This window comes from Hemicordylus capensis, chromosome 1 (genome assembly GCF_027244095.1).
Source record: "Hemicordylus capensis ecotype Gifberg chromosome 1, rHemCap1.1.pri, whole genome shotgun sequence".
Lineage (NCBI taxonomy): Eukaryota > Metazoa > Chordata > Lepidosauria > Squamata > Cordylidae > Hemicordylus > Hemicordylus capensis.
This window is the reverse complement of record NC_069657.1, coordinates 155026337-155047440: the sequence shown is the minus strand read 5'-3', so window position 1 is coordinate 155047440 and position 21104 is coordinate 155026337. Positions and strand designations below refer to the sequence as shown.

Below are 21104 nucleotides of genomic sequence, written 5' to 3'. Positions count from 1 at the left end.
TTCTGCCCCCCCCCAAGGTGGGCCCCCAGACAACTGTCTCCCCTTGCCCTATTATAGTTATGCCCCTGGTTGGGGCAACCAGTAATAATGCCTGGTTCAATTGTTGTATGTTATCATAAGTACTAACAAGCTTGTTGCTTTTATTTACAAAGGGCAAATATCTGTATTTGCCTGCATTCTTGCAAAATTATTTATTTATTTATATTTATATTTATATTTATATGCCACCCTTCCAAAATGGCTCAGGGCAGTTCAAAACATGATAAAAACAATTAAAACAAATTAACAATTAAAATCAAACTATTAAAACACAATAAAACAGCTAAAAGCCCTGAAAATCAGGGCAACAGTTTAAAACAGTTTAAAACAGTTAATTATTTAAAACTCTGGAAGGCCAGGCCAAATAGGTCGGTTTTAAGGGCTCTCTTGAAGGGCAGCAATGATCTCAAATTACAAATTTCTGCCGGGAGTGCATTCCATAGCCCAGGAGCAGCTACAGAGAAGGCCCGCCTCTGCGTCGCCACCAGACGAACCGGTGGCAACTGGAGACGGACCTCCTCAGATGACCTTAAAAAGTATATTTCTGCCTCCTGTGGAAGGAAAATTAGTTTCTTCCATTGGCTGTGTGTGGCAGAATGTGCTTTTTCACACTTAACAAAGGGGGAAAAACCTGTAAGCAAACTGTTATGGCTAATGAACTCACATTCTTGTATTATGGTAACAACTGATTCTTCCTAAAGTGGAATCAAGGGTGGAGGGCATGTGTCTATAGAATCCTAGGATCAAGGCAAATGTACTTAATCAATGTCACATAATTACTTTTTAATATAATGCTTGGAATGTGAAATACAGTGGTCCCTCGACTTACGAACTACTCGACATCCGAATTTTTCGACTTACGAAAGGAAAAAGTGGCCGCACACTTACGAATTTTTCGACATCCGAACGGAAAACCGTTGGCGGTTTTAGATGCGGTTTCCTCGACTTATGAATTTTAGATGCGTTTTCCTTGACTTACGAATTTTGATAATGTGGTTGTTGCCCCATGGCGAGCAATGCTCCGCAGGAGTTTGCAGAGTTTGCGGAGTTTGCATTTTGCATGCCTTTAAAGTGCATTTGATAAAGAGTTTTGCACATAAAACTGGGTGTCTGGGTCTTTTTCCTAGGCTCCGGAACAAATTAATCCATTTCCAATGCATTCCTATGGGAAACCGCTTTTCGACTTACGAACTTTTTGACCTACGAATGTGCATTCGGAACGGATTAACTTCGTAAGTCGAGGGACCACTGTACATGTATGATCCTCATTGTATTTGTCATATAGTAAATATAGTAAATCCAGAGGATCATCATTATATTTCATACTTTTTATAATTTGAAGTCAAAAGAGATACATTTCCCTGGACCTGCTGAAAAAGTTCACAGCTCACATGCCATTTGAATGTCCGACACTTTCTGTTTATACCTCAATAACCCCTGCTAAGTTGGGCCCTTGTTTGTTCTGAATAGATTTTTATATCATATTTTCTTTCAAATGCTAATGCTTTGCTCAATATTATACACGGACACATGAGAAAAATGATCTTGAGTGACAGCATCATGATTTAGTGAAAGAAAATGACACAATCTGTGTGCATGAGATAGTGAGTTCCCACCGGAGATCCCTGACAAACAGATTCCAATTAACAAGTGTTGAGTTTGATCCCACCTAAACAGGACTATTCGTGGGTGGTTTCAGATGGCACAACACTGCTTGCTGGCTGTTTATAATCTTATTTGCATGACAGCTGCATCTGTGTGGGAAGCCAGTTGTCTATAGTGAGTGGGCAGGCAGTTACTTTTCTCTTGCTAGCTAACAACGCACAGTAATGTGGAAGCAGCAAGTGTATGGCAAGATCAGCTTCACTATGTAGTCATCCACTGCAGAGGACCAGACCCCACAAAGATGCAGTCACCATGCAGTAAGATAAGCAGCCACCACAGAGTTACATTTTCCAAAACTTTCCTATTATTTGTTATAAATATTGCAAATCTCTCTCTCTCTTTCATTTTCAGCTATTCATGAGCAATCATGCGAGGCCTATCGTCACCAAGGGAAGACATCTGGTTTCTTCTACATTGATTCAGATGCAAGTGGTCCTCTTGCACCAGTACTAGTCTACTGCAATATAACTGGTAAGAATGTCCCTTTGTCCTATTTCCATTTAGTCCTGGGTCATCAGGTCTTTAATTATAAAATCCATGATTTCTTCTTTGTGTGCCAGAAAGCAATGGCATAGACATTTTCCATGCCAATGGGATGGGAAAGGAAAAAAGAGTGACAGGTTCTGCTGGTGACTTCAGTATCCACATAGTCTCTAACAGAGCTTAACTTGTTATATAGAACAAGTGAATTTTCACTTGTGCTGTTATGAGCCAAGTGGGGTCGCTAATCTTACCGCTACTGGGAGCCATGAGCTTCAGAGTCCATCTGGGAGTCATAGATTTAATCATACTTCACAGATAAAACTTGAAGGCCAGCTCACTTATACGCTAGTGCTTCTGCCTTTTCTGCTTTTGTGTGATGTTTGAAATGGATGTGAGCCAGGGAGTTAGAGAATGGATATATGAGGCTTCTGTGAGAGATATCAGATCAGCTTTCCATGTTACATGCTAGCCAATATCAGAGTGTTCCCTCACCTAATTATTCTGTTTAAAATATTGTTAAAATGCAGTGTTTGAAGAATAAAGATGCATTGTACATGCCACCAAGAAATGCAATAGTATCTCATAGCTTCTTCTGCACACTTGGGTGGCATCCATAGTAACACTTCTTGCACGGAACCCAAAAAAGCATGCATGGAATGGATGGATGTGTTTCCACTTCTGAAGCACGGTTGATCATGTGGAGAGGGGCAATTCTTGCCTATTTCTCCCTCCTCTGGAAGTATTTATGTGCAACCCACAGTTGTGTACCTGAGATCTGCATGACCCTCAGGGACATAATTGCAGGTTGCACAGTGCACTTCTGGAAGAAGTGGAGATTGGAGAAAACTACTCCCTCCACCCAAGAATGTATGCTTTAGAAGCAGGCATGCATCCACTCCATGCATACTTTGGCGGGGTGGTGGTGCGTGCACAGTGTTAGTGTGAATGTCAGCCCATATTTTCCCCAGAAGTCTTAACACTTTCCACAATACATGTGGAATCAGGCACAGAACCTGGCAAGTAGGACGATTCCTTTGTTGTCTAGACATAATTAACTTATCATAGTACTTGTAGTTCCTTTGGGTTTTTTCCCTTCATTGTATTATCAAGTGCATGTGCATGTTCACACTGATTTAAAAACCGGGGTGGGGGGAGCAGACCTGATTTGTTTGTGCTTGTATTAAGATTCATGTTGTTTGCTGTTTTATGTGTACATTAATACAATGCTGCACCGGAAGAAACCTGAGGAAGTTATAGGATCAGATCAAGATTGTAATCTTACAGTGATTAATCACAGTGCCAGTTCCCATTGGTAATATGGGAGGAAGATTGTATATAAACTTAAGGATCAGAAAGTTGAAGCAAACTGCATATTTTCAAATTCTGGATTTAATTTTAGAAATACTACTTCTTAAAGGCAGACCAACTCCTATTTAAATCAGAATCCAGGAGGAGCAGTGTGGAAAGCAGAGTACAATCCACAGAGCAATGGATTATTGAAAAGGGAGATTCTCTCTTCTGTGTTATTTTTGGATATCAGGTGCAGGAAAGGCCAGTCTTGACATGAGTTTCTTCATCTCTGAAATGCTTCAGATTAAATTTTCATTTTGATTTAATTGGGCAATCATTGCACATGCATTAAACATTCACCAGTTAATTATTGAGAATGTGGTTTTTAAAAATAAATAAATTCTGGCATAGCAAGTATTTAACAAGATGTGTGTTGAAACAAAGGTTCCATCTTTATCAGGTAAACTCCTGTAATCTGTAGGAATGTGTAATTTGATTTGCAACAAATCAGGGGCAACTCACGAATTCTCCTGTGAACGGAATTGCCCTTTAAATCAAGCTGCTGATTCAAGGGTGAATCAAATCACCCTCAATTTGTTATTAATTGATTCATGTGATTCATGTTGTGTTCATTATTTTGTCTCCTCCCCCCCCAATTGCTGATTGGTTTTCTGGCACTGGCTTCCAATTGACTTGATGTCTCCTTGCTCCTGGTTGGCTTGTTGTCATTCAGATCAAGTGTTGGCATGGGCAACTGTGCCACCATTGGCTTGGGGGAGGAAGCAAGGGAGGGGAAGGCCAAAGGAGGGGGTTTCAAAATGTATTTAAGGGGCTGCTTGGAGGCAGAGAGAGCCATTGGTTTTTGTTTCCTACGACAGGATAATCACACCATCATTTTTTCAATGATGGGAGTCAGAGTCCAATACCTGCATGAGGGCCACAGTTGAGCAGCGATGCTCCAGGTTGGGGTGGATCCTGAGGCTGGATGGCTGCGGCTGGACTCCAACAACCATCACCCATCATAGCATGGCATGATGGGAGATGGAGAACAACACTAGCAGGTGGGCCAAAGTAACTCCCATCATGCCCTGCTGTGATTGACAATAGGGTGATAGGTCTACAGTGGGTAAGGCTAAGGCTCACAGGGACACAAAGAGAGCCTATCTTCATCCACATAGCAAGTAGGGGTGTGCACAAATCATTTGTGATTTGATTTGAACTTGAATCAAATCATAAAGACCTCAAACTGATTTGTCAAGAACAGTTGGCTTGGCCGGCTGCCTCAATGAATCAACCTTGATCACTCAAATTGATTTGAGTGATTCAACCACCATTTTGAGGCCAGCCTTGATCACTCAAATCGATTTGAGTGATTCGACCACCATCCTGAGGACTGTTTTTCCAGGGAAAATGGCATTCAAATCACCTGAATTGATTCAGGTCAAATAGGGGGTGATTCTCCTTGACCCCAAATCTGGCCCTCTGTTTTGAGGGTGAATTGATTTGGGGCAGAATTTACAAATAACCCCTGATTCAACCTAAATTGATTTGAGGGTGAACCAAGTTGCACATCCCTAATAGGGAGTCTCAAGACACAGGACTTTTCAATGGATTGTCTGGCATCAGGATGAAAGAAGTGGAATGAACAATATAAGAGGATGGAGAGGTCAACAGTAACATCTTGAGCAGCTTACATTATTGTCTCATTCTGAGTAATCCTTGGCTGTTGTAGAGAAAGAGGCAATCTGAATGAGTGATCTTTTTGAAGAGCAAGTTCTAGTAGATGATGGGGGGAAAGCTGCAGTTTAACTTGTTCTTTCTGGGAGATTTTTTAATTATTTTATTTAATATATTTGTACCAAACCTACTACCAAAGTCTCTCGGCAGTTTACAACAATAAAACAAACCATTATTTTAAAAAAACAAAACAATTAAAACATATTAAAAGTTCAAATTAAAATAATTATCCATAAAAGCTGCTAAATAGTTTAAAAACTTGGTTGAAGAGATGAGTTGCTTCCTAAAAGCCAACAGGAATGGAACAGCTCTAATCTCAGCAGGAAGTGCATTCCACGCCCTGGGGCAACTACAGAGAAGGCACCCAGTGTTCCCTCTAACAGGGATTCCCAGATGTTGTTGACTTCAACTCCCGGAATCCCCGAGCCAAAGCCATTGCTGCTGGGGATTCTGAAGAAGATAATGAAGCGCCACCATCAACCTCCTATGCCAACTCTGTAACCAAATCTGACAGCTCAGTTAGGGATTCTGTTGGGCAGCGGCGTGATTGGTACACCAGTCCCAAGACTCAAATACACACACTCAAAATAGGCTGGTGCTCTGACAGGGATCCTGGTAAGAGATATATTGTTTTCCACAGCCACTCCACCCCCCCATCCACGTCTTCTCACCTTGACTCCTAATTAGCAGCAATACATTTTTCTTTAGCAGGCATCTTCAGCAGAAGAACTTAACAGTAGGACGTAATGAACAGATATCTCTTTGCACTTTGACATTAGTGTTTTGGAACAATTTTATGACATAGAAATATGCTAAACAGTGGTGTGGCAGAAAACTTGAGTGGAACAGGAAGGCCTGCACATTAAGCATTTCTTCTCATTTAAAAAAACATCATATATAAAATAATCTTTTAAAAATCATTGGGTTTACTCATATTTATATCCTGTCAGCCACATAGAACTGTAATTATGCATCCAATAAGGTAAAATAAGAAAAATTATAACTTTAAATAACCCCTTTTCTTTAGATGCATAATAATAGCTTTGTGTGATAAATGATAGTGAAGTTAATGATTTATTTTTGTGTTTGCATATACATGAATTTAAAAATAAATAAATAAAGTACAGAGTGTTGCATGTATGACTATTTGCCCCATGGGCAGAAGTCATGGGTGTGTGTTCGGTGCAATGAACCCCTGGCTCTCAGGGAACAAATTTGTTCCCTTGAGATGAAAGTGGCGGATCTGGGGAAACTCAGAGAGACAGAGAGGCATGCGAATGAGACATTGAGGGACATGGTAGAGGCATCCCACTCCAGGGCTGATAGCTCCTCTGCTGTCAGGGAGAATGAAGGTCTCGGGCAAAGAGAACATCTGTCTAAGGAAGTGGGAAATGCTCCTTTAGAAGGGACCCCTTCAGTGGAAGATGAGCCCATATCCTCTCGCACAGGGGATACTCCTCTGAGAAGTGGGGGCCTCCTTGTAGTGGGTGATTCGATAATTAGAGAGATGGGTTTGAGATCCGCGCATTGACTGCACGGTGACTTGCCTGTCTGGTGTGAAGGTTGTGGACATCACACAGCTTCTAGATAAGCTGTTAGGCAGTGCTGGGGAGGAGACATCTGATGTGGTGCACATTGGCACCAACTATGTGGGGAAATGTAATTGGGAGGTCCTGGAAGCCAAATTTAGGCTGATAGGTAGCGTATTGAAGTCCAGGACCTCCAAGGTAGCTTTCTCAGAAATGCTACAGTACCTGTTCCATGCACAGGTACAGTGAGACAGGCAGAGCGGAGGGGTTTCAATGCATGGATGAGATGTTAGTGCCGGGAGTAGGGGTTTAAATTTGTTAGACACTGGGATACACTTTGGGGCAAGCAAGGCCAGTTCAAAGATAGCAGACACCAGGTAAGAGATTCAGCGTATAGGTGCTTATATGCCAATGCCAGAAGTCTCCGAGACAAGATGGTTCAGCTGGAGTGCTTGGTTGCTAATGCAGAAATATTTATAGTGGGCATAACAGAAACATGGTGGAAGAGTGAGGACCAGTGGGACACTGTTATCCCTGGGTCTAAACTCTATAGGAAGGACAGGGAGGGGCGCCTTGGCAGTGGAGTAGCACTGTAAGGGATAGAATCTAACAAGCTAGAAAATCTAGGTGGACTGGAGTCCTCCACAGAAACCCTGTGGGTGACAATAAAAGGCCTGAAAGGAAACGTGCGACTGGGGACGTGCTATTGCCCTATGGATCAAAATGCTGTCAGTGGCTGAGAGTTGCAGAGGGGAATCAGGGAGGCGTCAATGAGAGGCAGGGCTGTAATAATGGGTGACTTCTATTACTCACACATAGACTGGGTAAATTCACAGTCAGGTAATGCCATAGAGTCAAATTTATAGATACGCTGAATTTCTGTGCCCTAGAACAGTTGGTCTAGGGCAAGAGAGAAAGCAACCTTGGACTTAATCCTGAGTGGCACCCAGGTCGTGGTTTGTGATGTCAGTGTCATCGACCTTTTAGGGAACAGTGACTATAGTGCGATCAAATTCAGCATACATGCAGGAAGAGAATCACCAAGGACGTCTAACACAGATATTTTGAATTTCAGAGGAGGGAACTTCACCAAAATGAGGAGTATGGTGAAAAGAAAGCTGAAAGGGAAAATAAGGAGAGTCACTTTGCTCCAGAAGGCATGGAGTTTGGCATGGAGTTTACTCAAAACCACAATACTAGAAGCCCAGTTAGATTGTATACCCAAAAGGAGGAAAGGTACCACTAAGTCCAGGAGGATGCCAGCATGGCTAACAGGTAACGTCAAGGAAGCCATAAAAGGGGAAAAGACTTCCTTCTGAAATTGGAAGGCCAGTCCAAATGAAGAGAACAGAAAGGAACTCTGGCAAAAGAAATGCAAGGTGACAGTAAGGGAGGCAAAATGAGAGTCTGGGGAACATTTAGCTACAAGTATCAAGGGAAACAACAAAAACTTCTTTAAATACATCAAAAGCAGGAAAGCTGCCAGGGAGGTGGTTGGACCATTAGACAATGAGGGAGTGAAAGGGATTATTAAGGAGGATATGGAGGCTGCAGAGAAGCTAAATGAGTTCTTTGCGACCATCTTCATGGCAGAGGATACTGAACATATGCCTGTTCCTGAACCAGGCTTTTTGGGGCTGGAGGCTATAGAACTGAGTCAGATAGAAGTGACAAGAGATGATGTTCTAAACTATCTGGAAAAATGAAAAACTAACAAATCGCCTTTGCAAGATGGCATCCATCCAAGAGTCCTCAAATAACTCAGATGTGAAATTGCCGACCTCCCTGCTAAAATATATAACTCATCCCTGCAATTGGACTCTGTACCGGAGGACTGGAAAGCAACAAATCTAACACCGATTTTTAAAAAGGGATCCAGGGGTGATCTGGGAAATTACAGGCCGTTCCAGGCAGCTTAACATCCGTTCCAAGCAGATTGATGGAAAGCATGCTAAAGAATAATTGTAAAGCACATAGAAGAACAGGTCCGTTCCATAGAAGAACATCCGTTCCAAGCAGATTGATGGAAAGCATGCTCAAGAATAATTGTAAAGCACATAGAAGAACAGGTCCTGCTGAGAGTGAACCAGCATGACCTCTGCAAAGGTAAATCTTGCCTCACAAACCTTCTGGAGTTCTTTGAGAGTGTCAACAAGTGTGTGGATCAAGGTGATTCAGTTGACATAGTATACCTGGACTTCCAAAAAGCTTTTGACAAAGTTTCTCATCAAAGACTCCTGAGGAAACTTAGCAGTCATGGGAAAAGGGGACAAGTACATGTGTGGATTGCTAACTGGTTGAAAGACAGGAAACAGAGGGTAGGTATAAATGGAGAGTTTTCACAATGGAGGGAAGTAAGAAGTGGAGTCCCCCAGGGATCTGTACTGGAACCTGTGCTTTTTAATTTATTCATAAATGATCTAGAAGCATGGGTAACCAGCGAGGTGGCCAGGTTTGCAGATGATACCAATCTCTTTTGGGTAGTGAAATCCAAAACCGATTGTGAGCAGCTCCAAAGGGATCTCTTCAGACTGGGGGAGTGGGCGACAAAATGGCAAATGCGGTTCAATGTTGGCAAGTGTAAGGTGATGCACATTGGGATGAAAAACCCCAACTTCAAGTATACACTGTTGGGATCTGAGCTGTCAGTGACTGGCCAGGAGAGGGATCTTGGGGTCGTGGTGGACATCTCATTGAAAGTGTGGACTCAATGTGTGGCAGCTGTGAAAAAGGCCAATTCAATGCTAGGGATCTTAGGAAGGGGATTGAAAATAAAACGGCTAATATTATAATTCCCTTATACAAAACGATGATGCAGCCACACCTGGAATACTGTGTACAATTCTGGTCACCACATCTTAAAAAGGACATTGTAGAACTGGAAAATATGCAGAAGAGAGCAACCAAGATGATTCGGGGCCTAGAGCACCTTTCTTATGAGGCAAGGCTACAACACCTGGCGCTATTTAGTTTAGAAAAAAGACAACTGTGGGGAGACATGATAGAGGTCTATAAAATCATGCATGGTGTGGAGAACGTGGACAGAGAGAAATTCTTCTCCCTCTCACATAACACTAGAACCAGGGGTCATCCCATGAAATTGATTGCCAGGAAATCTAGGACCAACAAACGGAAGTTCTTTTTCACACAATGAATAATCAACTTGTGCAATTCTCTGCCACAAGTTGTGGTGACAGCCGACAACCTGGATGGCTTTAAGAGGGGTTTGGATAACTTTATGGAGAAGATGTCTATCATTGGCTGCTAGTTGCAGGGCTGTAGGCCACCTCCAGCCTCAAAGGCAGAATACTTCTGTGTACCAGTTGCAGGGGAGTAATAGCAGGAGAGTGGGCATGCCCTCAGTGCTGGAGTAGATGGACCTTGGGGCTGATCCAGCAGGGCTGTTTTTATGTTATGTAAAGCACTTCCTCCAATCTCTAAATTGCAGACAGCACCTCCCTTTATGTTCTTATTGGCCAGGGGATAAAGTGGAATTGTAAGTTGGAAATAATATTCCTGACTTTCATAATGAATGGTGGATACCCATCTGCGGATGTTGCTGGCTGTTCCTTTGGTTATTATAGATTGAGAGAACCATACACGTGCAAAGCTTGTCTAAGGGGAAAGTTGGTAATTTAATAAAACTGAAGCTTAAATATTTAGGTTGCAGACTTATTTTTCTTACTGCATCATCACACCCTAACATCAAACTTATTTTAAAGCTATAGTAGTGATCAACAGGTGTTCATATGAAGCCCAGGCACATCTTTAAGAAGATTCAGACAGGTCTATCAGACACCATGAAACAAATGCATTGTATCAACTCTCAGAGCAGTTTTCCCTCTTGCTCTGGTAGCATTTACCATATGTTTGGCTTGTTTGAAATTTAATCAGTTTATATAATCTTGTTCAGTGACAAACATTCTAAATCATAGGAAAATGATTTTGTTTCCAGGAGCAAATCATTCTCCATAGGGATATTTCAAACAGGATGGATAAAAAAATGAGTAGTAGTCAAGAATGTCTTGAAGTAGCAGAACAAAATTATTTTTGCCCAGTTTAGTTTGTATGCTGTCACTACCATAGTAGCCTATTCAGAACATGATGGAAATGCTAATGTATTTATTATTTTATTTATTTATTCATTTATTATTTTTATTTTATATCCTGCTCTTCCTCCAAGAAGCCCAGAGCGGTGCACTACATACTTAAGTTTCTCCTCACAACAACCCTGTGAATTAGGTTAGGCTGAGATAATAGTGACTGGCCCAGAGTCACCCAGCAAGTATCATGGCTGAATGGGGATTTGAACTCGGGTCTCCCCGTTCCTAGTCCAGCAGTCTAACCACTACACATCTTTCTGTTTTAGAAAGAATGCATACAACCAACGTGTTGAGGTTGAGGTGTTTGGGTCCCCCCCCCCCCTTTCCTTCTCTTTTGGTGATTCCATGTACAAATATGAGATAGTAAATTCATGAGATCTGTGACAACTGAATTTCAGTTCTGGCATAAACACTCCTGCCAAAGTGAATTTGCTTCATTTCTGGTATTGATAATTGCCCACTCCATGGACTAGTATTTGGGTTTTGTCTCTCCTAAACCTATTCAACCTTTTGGGCCTCTCAGCTTATCATCATCTACCATTTCTCTGCAGAGTAGGGGGAAAAAAGACAGAGATCCTTGTATACAGTTGGGTATACCAACTGTATACTTGTAGCTGTGTGCAAACATCTGTGAATCAACACTAATCCAACAATAGCGTTAGAGAGGGAAATACAGCAAGACCTCCTAAATCTACACACAAAAAACAAATAGCATCTCATCCTAAACCAAGTTAGGGTGATGGAACATATGGAAGACAAGTCGCTCTCATAAATCCAATACTATCAAAATTCTTTAGGGCATTCAGTCCAACCCTGTCTTGGCTGGTGAGCATAGGGAGCCTCTGCCGCATCCATGTCATCCAAGGGGAAGCATGTCCCACTGACTGAGACATTGTCAAGTATAAGAGGAGAGGTCAGCCCACTGCCCAGAGTCAAATTACTTCCACTTTATGAATACGATGTATATTTATATACAGCTTTTCAACAAGTGTTCCCAAAGTAGTTTACATTGATATAATTTTTTTTAAAAAAAACTTTCATTGTTATTTTGAAATTGATCATTAATTCCCTAGTCTTGAAGGTCATGTGAGGTCTTTGCAGCTATGTCAGGCCTTGGATGGCTGAGAAACCAAGTGTGCCAGTGCCATCTTGCAACTTTCAGATGGCCATGAACACAGGTCTATGGAAACATAACTACAAGCATTAGGACACTATTACAACAAGTGGTGTCCCAGAGTGATTCCCAGCTCAAAGCATTATTTTTCAGTGCCATTCTATGCACGTTTACTTAAAAATAGATTCCCCTTAGTTAACATAAGAACATCCCTGCTGGATCAGGCCCAAGGCCCATCTAGTCCAGCATCCTGTTTCACACAGTGGCCCACTAGATGCCACTGGAAGCCACAGGCAGGAGATGAGGGCGTGCCCTCTCTCCTGCTGTTACTCTCCCGCAACTGGTACTCCTGCCTTTGAGGCTGGAGGTGGCCTGTAGCCCTCCAAATAGTAGCCATTGATAGACCTCACCTCCATGAAGTTATCCAAACCCCTCTTAAAGCCATCCAGGTTGTTGGCTGTCAACACATCCGGTGGCAGAGAGTTCCACAAGTGGATAATGCATTCTGTGAAAGAATACTTCCATTTGTTGGTCCTAGACCTCCTGGCAATCAATTTCATGGAGTGACCCCTGGTTCTAGTGTTGTGTGAAAGGGAAAATAATTTCTCTCTCTCCACTTTCTCCACACCATGCATGATTTTATAGACCTCTATCATGTCTCCACGCAGTCTTTTTTCTAAACTAAAAAGCCCCAGGTGTTGTTGTCTTGCCTCATAAGAAAGGTGCTCTAGGCCCCTGATCATCTTGGTTGCCCTCTTCTGCACCTTTTCCAGTTCAACAATGTCGTTTTTAAGATGTGGTGACCAGAATTGTACGCAGTACTCCAAGTGTGGTCGCACCATAGTTTTGTATAAGTGCATTATAATATTAGCAGTTTTATTTCCATTCCCCTTCCTAATGATCACCAGCATTGAATTGGCCTTTTTCACAGCTGCCGCACATTGAGTCGACACTTTCAACAAGCTGTCCACCATGATCCCAAGAGCCCTTTCCTGGTCAGTCACCGACAGCTCAGATCCCATCATGATATACTTGAAGTTGGGGTTTTTCGTCCCAATGTGCATCATCTTACACTTGCTAACATTGAACCGCATTTGCCATTTTGTCACTCACTCCCCCAGTCTGGAGAGATCCTTTTGGAGCTCCTCACAGTCCTTTTTGGATTTCACTACCCGGAAGAGTTTGGTATCATCTGCAAATTTGGCCACCTCGCTGCTTACCCATGCTTCTAGATCATTTATGAATAAATTAAAAAGCACAGGTCCCAATACAGATCCCTGGGGGACTCCACTTCTTACTTCCCTCCATTGTGAAAACTCTCCATTTATACCTACCCTCTGTTTCCTGTCTTTCAACCAGTTAGCAATCCACACATGTACTTGTCCCCTTTTCCCATGACTGCTAAGTTTCCTCAGGAGTCTTTGATGAGGAACTTTGTCAAAAGCTTTTTGGAAGTCCAGGTATACTATGTCAACTGGATCACCTTGATCCACACACTTGTTGACACTCTCAAAGAACTCCAGAAGGTTTGTGAGGCAAGATTTACCTTTGCAGAAGTCATGCTGGCTCACTCCCAGCAGGGCCTGTTCTTCTAGGTTCTTTACAGTTTTATCCTTGAGGATGCTTTCCATCAATTTGCCTGGAACGGACCTTAGGCTAACCGGCCTGTAATTTCCCGGATCACCCCCACACCCCTTTTTGAAAATCGGTGTTACATTTGCTACTCTCCCGTCTTCTGGTACAGAGCCCGATTGCAGGGATAAGTTATATATATTTAGCAAGGATGTCGGCAATTTCACATTTGAGTTCTTTGAGGACTCTTGGATGGATGCCATCTGGCCCTGGTGATTTGTTAGCTTTCAGTTTTTCCAAACAGTTTCAAACGTAACTTTTATCTCACTCAGCTCTCTAGCCTCCATGCCTAAAGAGCCTGGTTCATGAACAGGTATATACTCAGTATCGTCTGCCATGAAGTCAGACGCAAAGAACTCATTCAGCTTCTCTGCAACCTCCATATCCTCCCTAATAATCCCTTTCACTCCTTCATTTTCTAATGGTCCAATCCTCCCTGGCAGTTTTCCTGCTTCTGATACATGTAAATAAGTTTTTGTTATTCCCCTTGATACTTTTGGCTAAATGTTCCTCAAATTCTCTTTTTGCCTCCCTTATTGTCACCTTGCATTTCTTTTGCCAGAGTTTGTGTTCCTTTCTGTACTTTTCATTTGGACAGGCCTTCCAATTTCGGAAGGAATTCTTCTTCCATTTTATGGCTTCCTTGACTTTACCCGTTAGCCATGCTGGCATCCTTCTGGACTTAGTGGTACCTTTCCTCCTTTTGGGTATACAATCTAACTGAGCTTCTAGTATTGTGGTTTTGAGTAAACTCCATGCACTCTGGAGTGATGTGACTCTCCTTATTTTCCTTTTCTGCTTTCTTTTCACCATACTCCTCATTTTGGAGAAGTTTCCTCTTCTGAAATTCAAAATGTCTGTGTTAGACTTCCTTGGTGATTCTCTTCCTGCATGTATGCTGAATTTGATGGCAGTATGGTCACTGTTCCCGAAAGGGTCAATGACACTGACATCATGCACCAGGTCCTGGGTGTCACTCAGAATTAAGTCCAAGGTCGCCTTCTCTCTGGTTGGTTCCAAGACCAACTCCCAACTGTTCTAGGGCACAGTCATTTAGCGTATCAAATAGAAATTTGACCTCTTTGTCCTGACCTGACTGTGAATTTACCCAGTCTATGCGTTGGTAATTGAAGTCACCCATAATTACAGCCCTGCCTCTCCTTGACGCCTCCCTGATTTCCTCCTGGAACTCCCAGTCACTGTCGGCATTTTGATCCTGAGGGCGATAGCACATCCCCAGTAGCACGTTCCCTTTCAGGCCTTTTATTGTCACCCACAGGGTTTCTGTGGAGGACTCCAGTCCACCTAGATTTTCTAGCTTGTTAGATTCTATCCCTTACAGTGCTACTCCACCGCCAAGGCGCCCCTCCCTGTCCTTCCTATAGAGTTTAGACCCAGGGATAACAGTGTCCCACCGGTTCTCACTGTTCCACCATGTTTCTGTTATGCCCACTATATCTATTTCTCCATTAGCAAGCAAGCACTACAGCTCACCCATCTTGGCTCGGAGGCTTCTGGCATTGGCATATAAGCACCTATATGCTGAATCTCTCACCTGATATGTGCTATTCTTTTGAATCTTTGACCTGCTGGCACAGGCTCCCATCTGCTCTTTATGAGGTTCTGCTCTGTCCCCTTCTCTTTTATCTGAATCCTTTGCACCTGCACACTTTAAGGGATGGCTTTTGCCAAACAGGATACTGCCCAGCTCCCATCGGCTGTTCACCAGGCATCATTTTAAAAGCTGTTGTGGAACCTTTTTGATTTTAAGCACCAGCAGTCTGGTTCCATCTTGGTTCAAGTGCAGCCCATCCCTTTTGTACAGGCCTTGCTTGCCCCAAAATGTATCCCAGTGTCTAACAAATCTAAACCCCTCCTCCCGGCACTAACATCTCATCTATGCATTGAAACCCCTCAGCTCTGCCTGTCTCACTGTACCTGCACGTGGAACAGGTAGCATTTCTGAGAATCCCACCTTGGGGGTCCTGGACTTCAAAATGCCACCTATCAGCCTAAATATGGCTTCCAGGACCTCCCAACTACATTTCCCCACATCATAGGTGCCAACGTTCACCACAACAGCTGTCTCCTCCCCAGCACTGCCTAAGAGCCTGTCTAGATGCTGCGTGATGTCCGCAACCTTCGCATCAGGCAGGCAAGTCACCATGCAGTCAGCACATGGGTCACAAACACATCTCTCTAGGGGTGTGCAATTCGGGATTTCGGGTGATTCGGCTTGGACCCAAACCGAATCACCCCTGTTCTGTTTTGTGCCCGAATCTGGGTCACCCGAATCACCCTTGATTCAGTTCGGATTTGGATTTAATCCGAATCCGAATCCGAATCGATTCAGGGGGGTAAAAAGGGGCCCAGGGGCAAAGTTTTGGGGTGGGGTGGTAGTGCCCAATGGGTAGAGTCTACCACCCCAATTTCAGGGGGATTGGGCAAAATCCTGATTTTCGGTGAATTTTTAAAGTTTTAGTGATTTGGGGGCAGTTCAGGGGCATAGCATGGGATCTGGGCAAAAGGAGTGGGGTGGGGTGGTAGTGCCTAATGGGTGCAGGCTACCACCCCAATTTCAGGGGGATTGGGCAAAGGGCTGATTTTTGGTAAATTTCTGAAAATTTCATGTCTTTGGGGCAGATTGGGGCATATTGGGGCAGAAAGTGGGGCCTGAGGCAGAATAGTGGGGTGGGGTGGTAGTGCCTCATGGGTGGAGGCTACCACCCCAATTTCAGGGGGTTTGGACAAAGGGCTGATTTTTTGAGAATTTTTGAAGTTTTGGTGACTTTGGGGCAGTATGGGGGCAGAAAGTGGATCTGCCCCAAAATAGTGGTGTGGGGTGGAAGTGCCTAATGGGTGGAGGCTACCACCCCAATATCAGGGGGATTGGGCAGAGGGCTGATTTTTTGAGAATTTTTGAAGTTTGGGTGTCTTTGGGGCAGATTGGGGGCAGAAAGTGGATCTGCCCCAAAGGAGTGGGGTGGGCTGGTAGATAGTGCCTAATGGGTGGAGGCTACCACCCATCCCCAATTTAAGAGTGATTGGGCAGAGGGGGGAATTATGGTGAATTTATTTGTATGAGGTTTGTCTTCATAAGGTGAAGTGTGCTAAACTGATTACTTCCTCATATTATTCATAGTAAAGGAAAGTGTGAAAAAGTGAATGTGGGGTCATGAGAGTTGTTTAATTGAAAAAAATCTCATTTGCTATGATAGAATGAGAATTCACACCTCAGAATTTTTTTCTGAGTTGTGAATTCTCATTCTATCATAGCAAATGAGATTTTTTTCAATTAAACAACTCTCATGACCCCACATTCACTTTTTCACACTTTCCTTTACTATGAATAATATGAGGAAGTAATCAATTTAGCACACTTCACCTTATGAAGACAAACCTCATACAAATAAATTCACCATAATTCACCCCTCTGCCCAATCACTCTTAAATTGGGGATGGGTGGTAGCCTCCACCCATTAGGCACTATCTACCAGCCCACCCCACTCCTTTGGGGCAGATCCACTTTCTGCCCCCAATCTGCCCCAAAGACACCCAAACTTCAAAAATTCTCAAAAAATCAGCCCTCTGCCCAATCCCCCTGAAATTGGGGTGGTAGCCTCCACCCATTAGGCACTACCACCCCACCCCACTATTCTGCCCCAGGCCCCACTTTCTGCCCCAATATGCCCCAATCTGCCCCAAAGACATGAAATTTTCAGAAATTTACCAAAAATCAGTCCTTTGCCCAATCCCCCTGAAATTGGGATGGTAGCCTGCACCCATTAGGCACTACCACCCCACCCCACTCCTTTTGCCCAGATCCCATGCTATGCCCCCAAACTGCCCCAAAGTCACTAAAACTTTAAAAAATCACCAAAAATCAACCGTGAACCGAATCACCCGAATTTTTCGTGCCTGAAAAATATCGGGGGACATCGGGGGGTGATTCGGTTTGGCCCCGAATCACCCGAAATTGTTCGTTTCAGGCACAGATCGTTCTGTGCCCGAAATTTTTTGCACATCCCTACATCTCTCTATACCTCTAATGATCAAATCACCCACTACAAGGAGGCCCCCACCCTCCAGAGGAGTATCCCCGTGCGAGAGGATATGGGCTCATCATCCACGGAAGGGGTCCCTTCTAAAGGAGCATTTCCCTCTTCCTCAGACCTATGTCCTCCTTGCCCAAGACCTTCATTTTCCCTGACAGCAGAGGAGCTACCAGCCCTGGAGTGGGATGCCTCTATCACATCCCTGAAGGTCTCATCCACATGCCTCTCTGTCTCTCTGAGCTTCTCCAGATCCGCCACCTTGGTCTCAAAGGAACGAACTTGCTCCCTGAGAGCCAGGAGCTCCTTGCACCGAGCACACACCCATGACTTCTGCCCATGGGGCAAATAGTCATACATGTGGCACTCTGTGTAATACACTGGGAAATGCCCCTTACCCTGCTGACTTTCTGTCTTCATAATCTTTTTTTTGGCTCTTTACAGTATTTAGAAATAGTTGATTAGGAGTAGTTATTATTTGTTTATTAGATAGTTTATTAGAAGGATAGGTCTCAGCTGTAATGGTCAGCTATTTATCTGTCCAAACAGCCTTCCCCAAGAATATGAGGGATACAAGGGAGGGATTTGTACTTACGTTCTCTTCTCCACCAGGCTCCTTGTGATCACAGGGGTTTGTTCCAGGCTCCCACACACACTTCCCACTAAACTCCTGCAAAACTCCTACATCTTGTTTGCTATCCCTGTTCATTATGCTCTCGGGCCTTCACCTCTTATGTAGAGTAGCCTTCCAACTGAGAAACAGAATGTGAGTGAAAGGAATGTGGGGCCTCTCCCAGCCGTAGCTGACTCCACCCCCTCCAGGCAGGGACAACAAAGTAAAACAATGGAGCCCTAACAAATCCTAGCCCTGGGAAATTCCAACCCTAGCAAATAACAGAGAGAGAGAGAGAGAGAGAGAGACTAAGACCCCTTAAAGAGAAACAGCCCCTGAAAATCTTCCCTCTTCCTGTTAGTTTGTTTGAAGGGGGAAAGGCTGGATGTTTAGAAAAGCTTGCTCACCTTCTCAGCTGTGTCTGCTCTTCACAGAGTAGCCTTCCAACTAGTGAACATAAGAACAGCCCTGCTGGATCAGGCCCAAGGCCCATCTAGCGTAGCATCCTGTTTTGCACAGTGGCACACCAGATGCCACTGGAAACCACAGGCAGGAGTTGAGGGCATACCCTCTCTCGTGCTGTTACTCCCCTGCAACTGGTACTCAGAGGCATAGTTTTATTAAGTGAATTCAAAAATCTAGCTGGATGGCTTTAAATGGGGCTTAGACAAACTCATGGAGGACAAGTTTTAACAATGGCTGCTAGTTGATGACTATAGGCTACCTCCAGGTTCAGAGGCAGAAGGCCTCTGAATACCAGTTTCAAGGCATTAATGGCAGGAGAGGGGGAATGCCTTTACCTTCTGTTTGTGGCCTTTTCAGAGGCATCTGGTGAGTCACTGTGGGAAAAAGCACTCTGGTCTAGATGGGCATTGGGCCTGATACAGGAGGCTCTTCTTATTTTCCTCTGGAACTTGGGCCTTGATAGAGTTATTCTGTCATGTTTATTTAGGTTCCCAGGGTCAGCACCCTGTTACTGGCAGCTGATTATAGCATTTAGTGTTTGATCTCAGATTCAGTCTTCATGCAGTCTTGGGTGATGCAGGTTTACTTATTGGAGCAGTTCTCATCCTTTTAAAAGACAGCACTTGATCACGCAGCAGATACAGAAGGTGGTTACTTCTTGAGAAACAGTGGTTCTCCTCATTCATGTTTTGAATGCAATGAAGGGTAAGGCAAATATGGGGATTACTCTGTCCCTGTTTATTACAGGCAACATGTAAGTTAGAAAGAAGTCTTGAAATATCTAAGAATTGACATTGCACAAACATGTATACTTTCTAGAACCATCCCACTGGCCTGTTTTCAAGCCACAACCTCTCTATAAATTGGACCATTCAATAAAACTAAAACATAAAGGTGTAGTATTATACTGGAATGTAAGCATGGTCTCCTATGTATTACTACACAATTTAACAGGCACTTAAGATATTTGGGTTTCACTGGCTTAATTTAGCTTTTCCAGGTTAATGCAAGGCAAGGAGCATTAGTTGCCCTTCAGCTGTTTCTCCTCAACCTGTCTGAAATTTATCCAAGAGTGTAATGAAATAATAAAGCTGAGTGTGTGGTGAGAGAGAGAGAAAACCTTGTGCAGAGAACTGTTTTCTCATTCTCTCTGAACACTTGCAAGTCCAGGGAGACCTAATTAATTAAAGTCAATGGAGAGAGGAAAAATAGGACATAAATTTGATAATGTTCTTCCATGTTTATTGAAATGAGGAAAGAAAGCAAGGCTTGTTTACATACCCTACGAATCACAGCCTATTTGGCAGTGCCCTTTCTACAATTATGTTGAAAGCTGGAGTGCTGAGGAAGAAGGCACACATTTCAACTGAGCCAGCACTCCCAATCCCAGAATAGCCAATTAATTCCTGCAGAAAGAGCTAGTCAACTGTTGCTGAGGCTTGGGATTGTATCTCCAAGCAGACAGAACCCTAGCCCTTTGAGGAGGTAGAAAACCACTCTTTCACACAACTACCAAGTTTTAAATAGCAATAACTGCGAATGTGCAATGGGACCTGTAGTTCCTAAAAAATGTGTGCTCCCTGTCTGCATGGATGTAACTTGCAATATTTTCATTGCCCAGGTCTCTCTTGTGTGACATGGTAAAGGCTTATTATTTTTTGTTTGATTGCTTATTGTTAAAGTGCTCTTCTTTGGCTTTTTCTCTGACCTTTGGTCTTTTCTCTGTTTTCCTGCTTGTTAACCAACTTTAAGAGTGCCTGACCTACTACTCAAGTCTTTTTTTTTTTTTTTTTTTTTTTGGTCCAGAAGAATATGGGCAGGTTCAGATGTCACAGAAAACTGCTGAACCTCCAGTTCCCAGAGCCCAACTTACCGCTACTAGGACAGCTATGCCAAGATTGGGCATATCATCCAAACCCCTCAATGTTGGCATAACCAACCCTGCTTGCAGTTCCATACCCAACATCTGTAACTAAGAGTTTAAATAGGGTACAGAAGTCGGATATGGAAGCACAGGTGCGGTAGGATATGCCAACATGGGAGAGGGCAAGATTGGATGACTCTCCCAGTTTTGTCATAGCTGTCCCAACAGTCGAAGTTGGGCTCATGAACACACTCTGGGAATTGATGGTTCAGGTGTGCCTCCAGTTTTACATGATGTCTGAACTTGCCATAGAAATCTCCTAATATCTTGTTCCAGGATGGAGCCTGAAGAGAAGATACTGGTGGGAAAGTCCAGGATAGTGGACAGTAGTCCGGGCAGAGGGACAGGACCAGGGACAGCTCATTGTGAGCTGGGTTGGTTTAGGCTGGATACAGGCAGCCAAGTGCAGCAAGCTAGGATACTGCTCCAGCAGTGATTTGCTGCCAGCTGGTGGTTTA

The 21104-nt window shown here is 43.5% G+C and overlaps 1 protein-coding gene across 4 annotated transcripts in view; it reads left to right on the top strand.

The window, feature by feature from the left end:
• CNTNAP5 (contactin associated protein family member 5) overlaps positions 1–21104 on the top strand; it is a 593632-nt gene that overhangs the window by 352746 nt on the left and 219782 nt on the right. For all 4 annotated transcript variants that reach the window (XM_053258168.1, XM_053258161.1, XM_053258176.1 and 1 more), the window contains one exon: positions 2056–2175. In XM_053258168.1, coding sequence (XP_053114143.1) covers positions 2056–2175 — 120 coding nt within the window. The remainder of the gene's footprint in view (positions 1–2055; positions 2176–21104) is intronic.